The sequence below is a fragment of the Aspergillus affinis genome (assembly GCF_023601865.1).
Source record: "Aspergillus affinis strain CMG 70 chromosome Unknown NODE_28_length_305421_cov_87_880826, whole genome shotgun sequence".
Lineage (NCBI taxonomy): Eukaryota > Fungi > Ascomycota > Eurotiomycetes > Eurotiales > Aspergillaceae > Aspergillus > Aspergillus affinis.
Genome location: NW_026515809.1, coordinates 122,472 through 136,515, shown reverse-complemented (window position 1 = coordinate 136,515; position 14,044 = coordinate 122,472). Strand labels below are relative to the sequence as shown.

At 51.3% G+C, this 14,044-nt stretch overlaps 6 protein-coding genes across 6 annotated transcripts; 3 read left to right on the top strand and 3 right to left on the bottom strand.

The window, feature by feature from the left end:
* Positions 1 to 398: 398 nt before the first annotated feature.
* On the top strand, positions 399 to 2,217 carry KD926_005643 (MFS transporter; the record flags this gene model as incomplete). The annotated part of the gene is made up of 4 exons (XM_053098832.1): positions 399 to 807; positions 886 to 1,023; positions 1,114 to 1,922; positions 2,047 to 2,217. 4 exons carry the CDS (start codon positions 399 to 401, stop codon positions 2,215 to 2,217), a joined length of 1,527 nt encoding a protein of 508 aa, XP_052957329.1.
* Positions 2,218 to 2,357: 140 nt separating this feature from the next.
* Positions 2,358 to 4,660, bottom strand: KD926_005642 (uncharacterized protein; the record flags this gene model as incomplete). The annotated part of the gene is made up of 5 exons (XM_053098831.1): positions 2,358 to 2,558; positions 2,619 to 3,095; positions 3,163 to 4,188; positions 4,249 to 4,521; positions 4,583 to 4,660. 5 exons carry the CDS (start codon positions 4,658 to 4,660, stop codon positions 2,358 to 2,360), a joined length of 2,055 nt encoding a protein of 684 aa, XP_052957328.1.
* Positions 4,661 to 5,409: 749 nt separating this feature from the next.
* KD926_005641 (NAD(P)/FAD-dependent oxidoreductase) lies at positions 5,410 to 6,737 on the bottom strand (the record flags this gene model as incomplete). Its single annotated transcript, XM_053098830.1, has 2 exons — positions 5,410 to 5,897; positions 5,942 to 6,737. 2 exons carry the CDS (start codon positions 6,735 to 6,737, stop codon positions 5,410 to 5,412), a joined length of 1,284 nt encoding a protein of 427 aa, XP_052957327.1.
* Positions 6,738 to 7,601: 864 nt separating this feature from the next.
* KD926_005640 (uncharacterized protein) lies at positions 7,602 to 8,745 on the top strand (the record flags this gene model as incomplete). The annotated part of the gene is made up of 2 exons (XM_053098828.1): positions 7,602 to 8,625; positions 8,699 to 8,745. 2 exons carry the CDS (start codon positions 7,602 to 7,604, stop codon positions 8,743 to 8,745), a joined length of 1,071 nt encoding a protein of 356 aa, XP_052957326.1.
* A 211-nt stretch (positions 8,746 to 8,956) lies between these two features.
* KD926_005639 (aminotransferase class I/II-fold pyridoxal phosphate-dependent enzyme) lies at positions 8,957 to 10,310 on the bottom strand (the record flags this gene model as incomplete). Its single annotated transcript, XM_053098827.1, has 3 exons — positions 8,957 to 9,286; positions 9,342 to 9,484; positions 9,539 to 10,310. The coding sequence occupies 3 exons, from the start codon at positions 10,308 to 10,310 to the stop codon at positions 8,957 to 8,959; spliced, it is 1,245 nt and encodes a 414-aa protein (XP_052957325.1).
* Positions 10,311 to 10,948: 638 nt separating this feature from the next.
* Positions 10,949 to 13,578, top strand: bioDA (adenosylmethionine-8-amino-7-oxononanoate aminotransferase; the record flags this gene model as incomplete). The annotated part of the gene is made up of 4 exons (XM_053098826.1): positions 10,949 to 11,136; positions 11,189 to 11,288; positions 11,351 to 12,684; positions 12,735 to 13,578. The coding sequence occupies 4 exons, from the start codon at positions 10,949 to 10,951 to the stop codon at positions 13,576 to 13,578; spliced, it is 2,466 nt and encodes an 821-aa protein (XP_052957324.1).
* Positions 13,579 to 14,044: the final 466 nt, after the last annotated feature.

Sequence of the window (14,044 nt, the reverse complement as noted above, 5' to 3'; positions counted from 1 at the left end):
AAACTCATCTTTGATCTTGATCTGCTTCGTCTTGGACCGGGTGTTTACGGAGGCTGTCTGAGGGGGGTTTGCTTGTTTTGGTTTCTATACCGTATCTACTTGTTTTGATGTCTCCATATCATCCCCGCTGTGGATCTGAGTCTGACAGGAGCGTGGGTGCTGATCTGGGGAAGGTATGCGGGGTGCGTTTCCCCGGCCTCGTTGTACTGGGGTAATTGCATACTACTCCGTCTATTCAGATTATGTGCAATGGACATGACTTGCTCCGAGTGAGTTAGGTGATTGGTATAAAGGCCTTGCCCCCTTGCTCCCAGATACCAGATATCTATTCATCTCATCTCCTATTTCTCCATCTTCCCCAGACACCACAATACCCCTAGACCAGATACCTGTACAAAATGGTCTCCATCTACAACCCCAAATCCCCTCTCCAGCCCCCTGATTCCAAAGAATCAGACCCCAAGCCCTCCACTCTCCACCGCGAATTCACCATCGACGAAGAAATCAACAAGAAAGTCGCCCGCTTTGATGAAGACAAAGAAGATGGCGTCTTTGCCTTCGCCGGCGGTGACTACTCCGGTGCTCAAAAGAAGACCGATCCCGTGGAGATCAGCCTTGTTCGGAAACTGGACCTCTGGATCATGCCGACGCTGTGGCTCATGTATTGGTTGAATTATCTGGATCGGAATGCTATTGCCCTGGCGAGGTTGAATGACCTGGAAGAGGACTTGGGATTGTCGAGCTCGCAGTATCAGACTTGTGTGTCGATTTTGTTTGTGGGGTATTTGTTGGGGCAGATTCCTAGTAGTATGTCCCCCTTTCCTTGTTTGCTTTTGTTGGTCGTTGGGTGGTGTGCTTGATACAGAGACAGGCTGACAATGGTAGATATGATCTTGACTCGAGTTCGACCGTCACTCTACATGGCCGGATTCATGGCTCTCTGGGCAGTAGTCAGCACATTGACTGCCCTGGCCAAGGACTTCAAGGGCCTGTTGCTAGTCCGGTTCTTCCTCGGAGTATCCGGTACGTCCTCACCTCCCTCTACAACTCTAACCCTAACCACCTCCCTTTACAACTCTAACCCAACCATACTACATACTAACAAACAAACAGAAGCCCCCTACTACCCCGGCGCCCTCTACATGCTCTCAATCTTCTACACCCGCAAAGAAATCGCCACCCGCATCTCCATCCTCTACACAGGCAACATCTTAGCAACCGCCTTCGCCGGCCTCATCGCCGCCGGCATCTTCCACGGGATGGACGACCTCGCCAACCTATCCGGCTGGCAATGGCTCTTCATCCTGCAAGGAGTCGTAACCTTCATCATCGCCGTCTTCTCAATCTTCACTCTCCCCGACGACCCGCTCAAGACCCGCTGGCTGACGCCTCAAGAACGTGAACTCGCTCACGCCCGGATCGTCGCAGATACCGTCGGCGCTAAACAACAGACGAGCACGTTCGCGGGGCTGAAAGAGGCGGCGAGGGATCCGAGGTTGTGGCTGTTTGCGTTCATGCAACATATGCATCTTGCTGCGAATGGGTTCAAGAATTTCTTTCCGACGGCGGTCGAGACGCTCGGTTTCAACACGACTATCACGCTTGTGCTTACTTGTCCGCCATACCTCATCGCCGGGCTGGTAAGTGTCTTCTGGAGCTGGAGTTCAGGCAAGTATAATGAGCGGACGTGGCATATTACATCTGCGAAGGCGATTGCGATCGTGGGATTTGTGCTGGGTTGTGCGACGCTGAATACAGGCGCCAGGTATTTTGCGATGGTGGTGTTTGCGATAGGCACGTATGCGGTGAATAGTATTGTGTTGGGCTGGGTATCGAGTACATGTGGACAGACGAAGGAGAAGAAGGCGTCGGCGTTGGCGATTGTGAATACGATTGCCAACGTGTCGTTTATTTGGACGCCGGTGAGTTTTTTTTTTTTTTTTTTTTTTTTTTTTTCTTTCTTTTCCTTTCGACGTTGTTCTTTAATAGGGGGAGGATGATGATGGAGGAAGGCGGTTGGAAGGATGATGGGCTAACTAGTGACAGTATCTATGGCCGTCGTCTGATGAGCCTCGCTATACGATTGCCATGTCGTCGAGTGCGGCGTTCTCGGTGGCGTGTGCGGCCAGTGCGTGGGTGATGAAGTTCTGGTTGATCAGGGAGAATCGGAAGATTCGTCAGACGAATGATGAATCGGCGTTATATTATGCCTACTAGCTGGGATAGATACTACCCACAGCAGATCACGCACTATATATTGAGCAAAAAGGTGAGAATATGAATGTTCACTTCAAGCCCCTTGATAAGGAGTTATAAAACCCATTAATTATGACAAATAAGATTCATTCCAACTGTGCTCACTCGGCTTCATCTTCAACCCGTCGGCCAAACACCGGGAAAACACTCAAGATGCCAGCGTTTTCGACATGGAAGTTCATCCCCACAATTGATTTGTTCTCCGGACATTTCCATTTCAGAACCTTGTCATTCGGACTGTCGAACTTGAGCTCCCTTTTCGGCTTCGCTAGATGCAGAACGCGATCGTAGCTGGTAAAAAACTGCAGTCGGAAGGTTAGCTCTCAAATCAAGAATATTCTAGTAAATACCAGCTTACTTACCCGAAATCTGTGCTGTCCTAAAGTCGCACTCTGCCAGATGTCACTGCCGATGATTTTCTCCCCCGGGTTCAAGCGGAAGATATGCGGCTTGGGGCGTACCCTGTAGTCCGATTCGCCACAACAGGCGACTACCTTCTGGCTTCCATCGGCGAAGAAGAACTCAAGTCTTCGGCAGGTTATCTGAGGGTCCAGATCGAACATTGCTTGAATCTCAAAGATGTCACTGTTGCTCAGGTCTACGAACACTGTCCAGACCTTCCTGGGAAGAGGAAGCGGAGGAAGTCGTGGGTTGTCCGGATCTTGTTCTTCGGTCTCTCCGTCCTCAGGATAGTCGGCCCAGTAGGCTTTATATTTCGTCTGCGTATAATGGATTTCACTATCTGGGAGCTTTGGTGGCGACTTTGTAGTCTTGCCACGTGGTGCACCCCCCTTCGATAAATCCGCGGTCATGAATCCGAAGCCAGTGATGGTGCCATTCTGCTGCTTGTTAGCGCGTCGGAAACAAATGTTGTCATGGGAATTCAATAGTTAAGGGCAAACTCACCATAAAGTGTCCACACATTCCAACTACACTCCAGTGCTGATGGGTTGTTGCTATCCCTTCAAGCCGATACAGAAATATCTCACCAGTGTGACTCCAGGACCCAAGCTTGAGACGTGGTTCAAAGGGGCTGTCGTCTGTAATAATGCCTAGTCCGCAAATTCTCCTTATGTTTCCGTGGCGTCGCACTCGGTAACGCTCGGTATACAGCGAGAAGCCGTGGATCTTTGCCCCGGGAGGAAAAGCAACACTTTGCAGCGGGGGAAATCGACGCCCCAGCAGCCGGGGAGAGCGCTTCCCATTGACTGCAAATTCAATCCCGGCGATAGTCGTAGTCTCTGGCTTGAAATAGACCGTAATACTGCGTATCTCAGGTTCTTGGTGGATATCTGTAATGAAGAAAGTCTCGGCCTCCTCTTCGTAAGCCTGCATATCCCCGACGTAGGGGGTGATGACTTTCTGGAATGTGCGGGATCTCAGCGCCGGTGAGATCGGAATCCTTCCAACGATGGATACGACAGAATTCGCTTCCACATTCTCCACTATCTCTTCGCAGCACATCCAGATCCGACGGAGGTTCTGGAGGCCAATTTTCCTCCATTGGTTGCGATAGTCGTCATACAACAGATCGGGGGTTTGGAGTTTCATTGAGTGATATCTGAGTTTTCTCAGCAGTTTCTTGTATTTCACGGGTCGAGTGGCCTGTTTCAGAATTCGGTTCAACTCTGGCCACACTGGCAGGAGCCATGGCATTTGAAGAAGCATCCGTGATTTCCAGAAACTCCTCGGTAAATCGGAGGCAGAGGACTTGAATGCCGGGCTTGCGGTTGCCAATGCAAGGACATCCTGGGATGGGAGGAGCTGTAGAACCATGCAGCGCAGTTCCATTGGCAAGCGTTCGACCGGGTCCTCGTCCCTTGTCACTGCCGTGCCTGCCGTTCTCAATCCTCTGATTCCAGGGTGCTCTCTACCAAAGCACTCCGAGACGAACAGCTCGAAGTCGATCATCCCAGGATCAGTCACAAGTCGCTAAGTCATTATAATGAGATTAATATCAAATCAAAAAAGCTTTTCCACATGGCTACTCACTTCGTATGATTTGACAGGTTCCCAGGTATTCCAAACCTGAAATTGTTCTGCGACAATGCAACCATCGCAATCCCAACAAGGCCTTCCGGTCTGAGAGAGCGAAATGATCTCCTTAATGACAAATATGAGCTCTTGGAGATTGATTTCCCTTTCATCGGATACCATGGATCCATGAACGGTCTTAAGAATATTCCAACATGCCTCATGAATAGGGTATGCGTTTTTGCCGCGAACGTCTCGGTCTTCCAGCCCTGTTAGCTGGCTAAACGTGGACTATGAAAACAAAGCGTTAGCAAATTCAGTCTGCTGAACGGCCGGCATTCAAGCTACTTACTTCTTGTGTGAGGTAATACCCATCATGGTACTCGTCATCACTTTGAGGAACCAGCATGCCGGACTCAATATAGACCATTCGACCACGTGTCAACCACTGAATTTCAAGTCTCATATCAGCGATCTGGCATCTTTTCGTTCCTTGGAATACAGACTTACCTTGAGTTGATTCTCACCCAATATATGGGCATCATAACCATTTCGACTGCTGCAATGCCAGAAATGTCTCTTGCCATAAAGATGAAATGTATCATTTGCATAATGAGTGACTACCTGTTCACACGTACAGTCATCGGTTCGTAGCTCCAAATTTATAGCCTGCTTTTCCCGAGTAGCTGCCGTGGTTCCAAGTAAGCGTCCATTTTCAAGAGGGCCTCCACATATGCTACAGTGATAGTTATGTCCTCTGTTAAAAAGAGACATTGGGGAGCGCTAAGAGCGGTGGAAAATTGAGGGACGGTTGTTACAAGCTGTGGATGATACAAAATATTTTGAAGAGAAGTGAATGGGGCTATTGAAAATATGATTGTGGTATGATTGAATATTTCCGACCGAGACGATTGATAGAATAAAGACAACCCAGAAAAAGAAGTGAAGGCGGAAGGAAGGAAAGGTAGTTTTTTTTGTGTATGTTGGCGACATGCAACTCAATGCATTTTAATAAGGACCAGCAATTGCATTTGGTTTGGACGGTGAACGGAAAGTCCCTGCATTGTGCACTGGAAGCAATCGTTAACATTGGGACGTGACTGTCAATTTACCATCCACTCTTTACATTCCAGCAAGATAGATGAAACTATCACTTCTATAAACTGCGGAAATTCAAGTTCACTCAAAATCCGCGAGCTCGTTCTTGGGAACAAGCGACTCATGGACTCCTCTTTCGTTTGCCTGAGATTGTTTCCACGCCCAGGCCTCGTCTTTCTTCGACCCATTGCTGGCTCCATTCACCACATTCATCACATAATTTCCAATTGTGGGCAAGAATTTGTAGCTGTGGAATGAACCACCAACCGCAAGATACAGATTTGATAATTTTGGTTCAGGATGTCTGGTGATACGAGGATGTTGGTCCGAAGAAATTGAGTCCCAGCAAAGACGGTAGTAATCTGGTCGTCGGTCATTATCCACCAGCTGCGGGAGTCGGGCACGAATCTGCGATATTGAATCGTCCTGGAGCTTCTTCGGAACTTCCCATTGATTTTGGGATGACGGGACCGATATTCCATGGCCAGATGGAGTCTGGATGGTGTTTTTGAATGAAGTCGAGAAGGTGAATTTGAGAACTCCCGACTCGGTCGGGGGAATCACCTCGCCTTTGATCGTTAGCTGTGAACTAGAAAGGTCATCATCAACACACCTAATCCTCCATAAACAAACACGGGCAGCTGATTATACAATTGCTTCTCCGACTCGGACAGCTGAAAATGAGCAACCGAAACCCCAGTAGCAGAGATTTGACTCTCCACTCTCTGAGCCTCGGCCAGTCCCAGCTCATCTTCTACCGAAGACATCAATTGACTCGTCCAAGCTCCCGTCGCCAGAAGAACCTTGTCAGCCTTGTAGACGCGACCTGATTCAGTCTGAACCCCCTCAACCCTCCCATTCCCCAAAACGATTCTCCTCGCCTCCCCGACCTGATAATTAACCCCAAGTTTCACAGCTTCCCGAGCCATAACCTGCAACGCCTGTCCCGCATCAGCCCATCCAGCCGAGGGATTATAGTAAAACGACCCAAACGGCGTACAATCCGTCCGACGAAGCACGCTCCATCGCTGCCGCACTTCCTCGTCCGTCAGATCCTCAATGACGTCTTCGCGACCGCTGTTGCGGAAATTCTGCCTTATGCGCGTCGGCGCGTCGCTGTCCTTTTCGTCCATCGCAATCCATCCACTTTGGTGGTACACTCCAGCATCGCGGAAAAAGGGGAGGGTTTTCCAAGCTTTGATGGCTTCGAACCCGAGGTCCATGTACAGGAGGTTGGAGTAATCTGCTCGGATGATCTTGTTGATGTCGGTGGATGCCGCAATGGATGAAGGAGGGTCAGCACGGTCCAGAAGCGTGATACGGGCGGGATTGGTGGCGTTGAGAGCGAGATGGTAAGCTGTGCTAACTCCGAAGATACCGGCACCGACGATGAGTATGTCGTCTTCCATTGTGGATTGTATTTTGATGAGGTTGTTGTTTGGATGAAGAAGCGGGGAACTGGTGAGGGGATGCTTGACGTCAGGTGTCTCTGATCAGACAGGGCTTAGGATCTTTTGTGAGCACTTTGGGAATGTGGCTACCAGCGCAATGTTTGGAATATATAATATATAGATGATTTTGGCTGTCTAGGCCAGTTCCATAGATTTTATTGATTGATGTAGGAAGAATGAGGTCTTTCTTGGCCCTGCATACATCAGAATTCCCTGGGCTTTGCATCGACACCTCAGGCATGAGCAGATTTACCCGCGTACATACTATTGCATCGAACACTGATAATTGATCAAAGGTAACCGTAGTCCCTCATCATCCTTTTCGCATATGCTTGTAAGTTTTCCGTTATCGGCCAGTTCAGTCTCTGGCTGCATCAGCCTCTTCCATCCACGGAACCAACCGATATCGAGACATCGTCACAGCAGACCTAAAAATAGACCGATGACCACCTGGAATAGCAACAGATAACATTAAGCAACTCAGCCACACCCAGACAAAGCGGTTATTTCCTTCTGACTGCAGAGCCACCGCTCTGGCTGATATAAGCCTCACGATACGGTAGGTAGAGTTTAGATACCGGAGCTTATCGCTTGTTCCTCCCGCAACCTTATATTTATAGTTTGTATCCATCATCATTATCCCATCCCTGACTCAGATGTCTGGTTAGGCTTCAATCTCGTGAATTTTGTGGACAAGGCTCGGTAGTTACGTGGAGATATCTACTTCTCTCAATTACCTACCTCCTTTTGTATACGAGACTACTATCCACCCACCCACTCATACAACTACACACAGCCTCCACCACCAAACAAACAGCCGAAATGCCCGAACTCCTCTCCACCCTCCTAGACATCGATCCCACCTCTTCCGCCGGCTGCTGCGGCCCCATCTGGCGCCGCTGCCCCAACAAACTCAGCCACCTGAGCCGTGTCCGCGCCGCCCAGATCATGCGTACCGGGGAGGCTCTCCTCGCTGTGGAGGCACCTCTACGGCAGTGTCTGGAGCAGTTGGCGCCGTTGATGCTTTGCGGGGAACATCGGGGAGAGGTCGGAGAGAAGGAGTTGTTGAAGTTGTGGTGGTTCTTGATTAATGAGGGGACGGATGCCGATGTTTACTATCGTGAGATGGAGGCTTTGTTTAGGCATTGGGGATGTTTGGATGAGTTGGGTGGGGAATTGGAGGAGGAGGATGATGGTGGTGATGATGAGGATGAACACGATGATGAGGATGAGGATGATGACCATGTTGATGAAGATTATCATGGTGATGGTGAGGTATCCACATTCAGCGACACATCCAGTGATACCGAAAATGACACCGACAAGACAGTATCAGACATCTCCTCTCTGCTCTCCCGTCTCATCTTAACACCCCAACAACCGGCATGTCTCACATCCACCCCAACCACCACCAACAAGCAACAGAAACAGAAACCCCCACAATTCCCGAAAGTAGGCACCCCGCTCTCCATCGCACGCACTATTATCGCAAAACATCATGGTCTTGGTCCGAACCACGTCCTGCCCAAACCACCTGTCGAAGGGGAATGTGGGATCTGTTTACTTGGCTTTAATGCGCGGGGTGGATCAAGGGCTAAGTTTGCAGAGATGTTTCATCCGGTTATACCTGTTCAGGATGCGGATGATGATGCTTGTAGGGAGAAGAAAAGGAAAAGAAAGGCGGGCGAGGGAATAACAAGGGGGGAGGAGAATAAGGAGATGGAAAAAATTGTTCAGTCCAAGTCTCGGACTCTCGATGAGGAAGAGCTCTGGCCGGGATACGATTTCTCGCGATGGATATGGTGCAAGGGGAGTTGTGGGACAAGTTATCATAAAGAGTGTATGGGTGAGTGGATCCATGCGAGGCTGACTCCGCAGAAACACTATGAACCGAGGTGGCCGACTTGTCCGAGTTGTAGGGTGTATTGGGTTTATTGATTTACTTTACTTTACTGAGGAGGACTGAGTATGCAGTTTGTTGTTTGCGTTTGCGGGTCCGATATGATGCAAGCTAGGGGCTTGAGCGTAGGTGTTAGGTTCTCAAAATATTCAACTGTTCTATTCTCGATACAATTTGAAAAGTCTTCTTTCATACTTCACGTATTTTCCCTACGTACTCTTACACTCGAATCCGCGTCATTGCAATCAAACAACCCTCTTTGAAAAGTGGATGGATATCACAATCGAGCAGCTTTTTTCTCCGTCGTCTGGTTCAACCAGAACTCAATAGTCCGCACGAGCCCATCGATCTCCTGCATGGTATTGCCGGCATGCAGGCACACCCGCACCCGCTCCTTACCTGCAGGAACGGTGGGCGACATGATGGCCCGCACCACATATCCACTGCGTTGACACACGGCCGCCAGTTCACGCGGGACCGGACTGCGCAGCGAGAATATCGGCGAGCTGGGGAAATGGTCGACTTCGAAGATGGCCGGGTCCCAGGAGTCCAGCTCCCTGAGTCGGTTTCTGAGATACAGAATCATTTCTTGGAGCTTGTCCTGGAGCTGGTAGTCTCTGTCAGTCAATTTCTCTCTATTGGTTTGGAGAATTAGGTCTTACATGTTGGGTTTCTCCTTCGGATAGAAGCTCGTAAGCTGTGCGGATGGATGCTAGGAACGGAAATCCCATCGCAGTGGTGTAGATCAGGCTGCGGGCGTAATTGATCAGATAGTCCCGGGTGTCCGCGCAGCAGAGTACAATAGCTAGCAATAGAAATTAGTATCTCCTCCTCAGTCGCATCAGCAACGAAAACTTACCACCATGACTAGCCAACGCTTTCCCGAACGTATGAACCCGTATGAACATGCGATCCTCCAATTCTAGATCCTGAACAACGCCAGCTCCACGAGTACCAAACGCCCCCGTCGCATGCGCTTCATCCACAATAAAGTACCCATTGCCGGCAGTAAGCAGTCGGTCCACAATCTGCACAAACTCCTTGATCGGCGCAATGTCTCCATCCATGCTGTAGATCGATTCCACGGCAATGAAGACATTCCGAGCGCCCGTCTGAATCAACGGGTCGCTCTCAATCTCAGACCGCAGCACCACCTCGAAGCTTTCCGGCGAGCTGTGAGAAAATTGCACCTGTTTGCCCGCGCGCGATAACCGCATGCCTTCTCGGGCACTGGCGTGGATGAGCTCATCATACACGATCAAATCCCCCGGCTGCGGGATACAGGACATCACGCCGACATTGGCGTCGAAGCCCGAATTGAATAGAAGGCCTTTCGGCGCTCCATGGAATTCGGCGATGAAGTTCTCCAGCTCCTCGGCATAGGCGGAGTTTCCGTCCAAGAGTCGTGACCCCCCGCTGGCAAACGGGTATGACGGAGGAGCTTGCTGGAGGTGCTCTAGGAGGCGTTTTCGATACGCCGAAGACGTCGACAGTGATAAAAAATCATTGGACGAGAAATCCACCGACGATTGAGGCAGCACAGTGAGTCTGCGACGAGAAGCCTTGAGCTCTCTGCGATGCAGAGCCTGCCGCAATGAGTCATGCAAACACTTAGACGATGGACGATCCATTGGTTTCCGTTCACTATGCTGGCTGGCGGGGTTTGTCGGTGCGGGGAATAGGGATGATCTTAAGAGGACGTTCCAGGACCAACAAAATCAATCAAACGGAAGGGATCGAATAAATGGAGCAGACATAGCGGCGTCTGTCAGTTTAGTCGGGGGGGGGGGGGCACCGCCATTATCACCACCCACCACACCGGAGCGTGGAGCCCGGGAATTTCACGCAGAAGATGAGTAGAGTGGATCGGTTCGCGGCACACGAGCGAGCAAGACACGGGTCAGTGGTGGCTTACTCCGGGATTTTGACCATTTCGGCTATCCCTAGACCCTAGTGTGTTCTAGTGTCTGTCGGGGGAAAGTCGAGGGCGTTGAAAAGACATTGAGACCCACGGCGGAGCGTCGTCAGGAACAGGGAAATTCAATTAATAGAAAAATAAAATAAAAACAAAACAGTTGGGGAAGCGGTGGCTGCCTGGATGCCTGGCGTGGCGGGCCTCAAAACGAGTCTCGGTCAGCCATGGTTTCTCCTCCGGCCTCGCCGCTTAAGTACAAGCCGCCTAGTTCTACTCCGTACTGATAGTCACTATTGCATTCAATCCTGTCAACTCAATTGACCCTCCCATTTCACCCGGTTCAACTGAACGGCCATGGCCCCCGTGGGAGCTGCCCTCTGGCGTTCGTTGCGCGCTCACCAGGTCTACGGAGCCAACACTGACGTAGGCAAGACCATCGTCTCGACAATCCTTTGTAATGCCGTCCAACGTCAGAAAGCGCCCGGAAAAGCAGCATTCCTGAAGCCCGTCTCGACGGGTGCATTGGACGACGCGGACGACCGGTAAAGTGGGCCTGTCCGCGCAGAAATTTCCATCTATTGACAAGGATTGTAGACATATTCAACGCTACGCGGCCGGGGTATCGACCAAGTGTCTATACCAATTCGACGAACCGGTCAGCCCACACATTGCCGCTCAGCAAAAGAATTTCACAGTATGATGGCCCCTTTTTTCGTGGACTGGGGCCGACCGCAATACTTACCTTCGTTCCATCAGATTCCGCGCGACGATGATATCATCGCCTCCGTTCACAAGACGCTCTCCGGCTGGGCTGGCAGCGACGTGGATTTTGCGCTGGTAGAGACCGCTGGCGGTGTCCACTCGCCGGGCCCCAATGGCAACTCCCAAGCTGATCTATACCGACCACTCCGGCTGCCCATCGTGCTGATTGCGGATTCTCGCCTGGGAGGTATCTCCTCGTCTATCTCGGCGTATGAGTCGCTGCTGCTTCGAGGCTATGATATCCACTCTGTCCTACTCTTCCGCGATGATTACTACAAGAACCATGAGTACCTGCACTCGTACTTCCAAACGAAGAGCATTCCACTTGTTCCGCTAACTCCGCCTCCGTCCAAGCCGACGTCGCTGGACGCCGGATCTTTAGCGCGAGATGAGGAAGCCATGGCGACGTACTACGGCCATGTGTCGCAAACCACGGACATTGAAGGCCTTCTGGATGAGTTGACTGCCAAGAACACCGAGAGGATTGACCGGTTGGAGGCCATGGCCAGCCGCGCTCATGACACAATCTGGTATCCGTTCACGCAACACCAGGGCATGGCCCCTAAGGATATCACGCCAATTGACTCAGCCTACGGGGATTATTTCCAGACCTTCTCGAAGCCTGACGGTTCGAACCAGGAAGGTAAACTCCAAGCTACATTCGATGGTTCCGCCTCATGGTGGACGCAGGGTTTGGGGCATGGAAACCCCGACCTATCCCTGTCGGCGGCTTACGCAGCGGGCCGGTATGGCCATGTGATGTTCCCCGGGAACATCCATGAACCAGCCCTGTCGCTGGCAGAATTGCTGGTCCAATCAATTGGAAACCCGCGTCTCAAGAAGGTTTTCTACACGGACAATGGCAGTACGGGCATGGAGGTGGCCGTGAAGATGGGTCTTCGGGCGGCATGCGACCGGTACGGATGGGACGCCAGCAAGGAGCAGATTAGTATCCTGGGTCTCAAGGGCAGCTATCATGGCGACACTATCGGCGTTATGGACTGTTCCGAGCCTTCCACCTTTAACCAAAAGGTGGAGTGGTACCGTGGCCGAGGATACTGGTTTGATTTCCCTCTGGTGAAAATGTCCCAGGGCGTTTGGAAGATCGAAATGCCGGCAGAACTCAAGGATTCGCTGGGTCCAGATCTCGAACTCCCATCTCTGAACTCTGTCTTTGATCTGGAAGAGCGGGTGCGGTCGGATGCCGGACAGCGCTACAGGGAGTATATTCGGAGTACCATCGAGACACTGGTCCGAGAGAAAGGGATGAAATTTGGCTCTCTCATCATGGAGCCGGTCATTCTCGGCGCCGGAGGAATGCTGTTTTGGTAAGTCATCGATCAAACTTCACGATCAACCGTCTAACGAAACTCTCCAGCGATCCTCTTTTCCAGCGTTGTCTTGCCGACGTTGTCCGCGATCATCCCGAGCTGTTTGCTGCTTCAACCCCCGCAGCGCAGACGGAGACGTCATGGTCTGGGCTGCCGATCATCCTGGACGAGGTCTTCACCGGGCTTTACCGTCTTGGCCGCAGATCATCGGCCTCCTTCTTAAACGTCGATGCCGATATCGCAGTCAACGCCAAACTGCTCACCGGCGGGCTGATCCCGCTGTGCACCACCATGGCCAGCAAGGAGATCTTCCAGGCCTTTTCCAGCCCAGAGAAGAGCGATGCGTTGCTTCATGGACACAGCTACACTGCACATGCTGTTGGCTGCCAGGTGGCCGTGGATTCCCTGCGGACCATGATGAAGATGGAAACCGGTGGATCGTGGGACGAGTATCGCGCGGATTGGCAAGTACCGGAGAGCGCAGGCCGCGACGGGAAGTCTCCCGAGGTCTGGAGTGTGTGGTCTCACTGGCTGGTGCACGATCTATCGCATGCAGCTAGCGTCGACGGGGTGTTTTCCGTGGGAACCGTCCTGAGTATTGAATTGAAAGATCTCCACGGAGGAGGTAAGTCCAGAAAATCCCTTTTTCTTCTCGCACTTTGTGTTCGATTTGTGGTCGACCCCAGCCGACTAACATGTGACGTCTCCACCGCGTTAGGCTACACGTCAACGGCAGCTCGAGGCCTCCAGGAGAGACTGGCGGCTGGTGGACCGACCTTCACCGTCCACTCCCGAGTGCTAGGAAACGTGCTGTATCTCATGTCGAGCGTGACTTCGAAACCCGAGGCGCTGCGCGAGGTGGAAGCCATCTTGCGGGAAGCGTTGATTTAACGATTACATGTCATGACTATACTATTGTTTAGAACTTCAGAATGGCGTTATGACCTTTTAGAAATCTGATTATGGAAGACCGAGTGGGGAATAATGAGTTCAGAGTTCAGACATACTCCGTGCTCCGTACTCCGTAGTAAATCATTTAGTGCTCCGTGTAGAGTAGAGAACCTCAGGCCGAGAGAAGGCTATTGTCGGCCCAAGGCATCGCCCCGCGCCCAGCTAAACGATAACGTCGATTTTCGCTGGTTTACCGGGAAACCTCGAGAGGCTAGTTCTCCGTGGGCCAAGAATAATATTTCCGTCAATGGAGTGTCGATCGGAGGATTTGACTCCAGGGACCAGGCACCATCTAACCATCTGATAATCGCAATATTAATCGAAATCCCAGGGACACTCTGCACCGCTCACCGGCGGCCCGACGGGAGGGGTTCAGGCTATGACTCAGCAGATCTCGTGCCGGTTT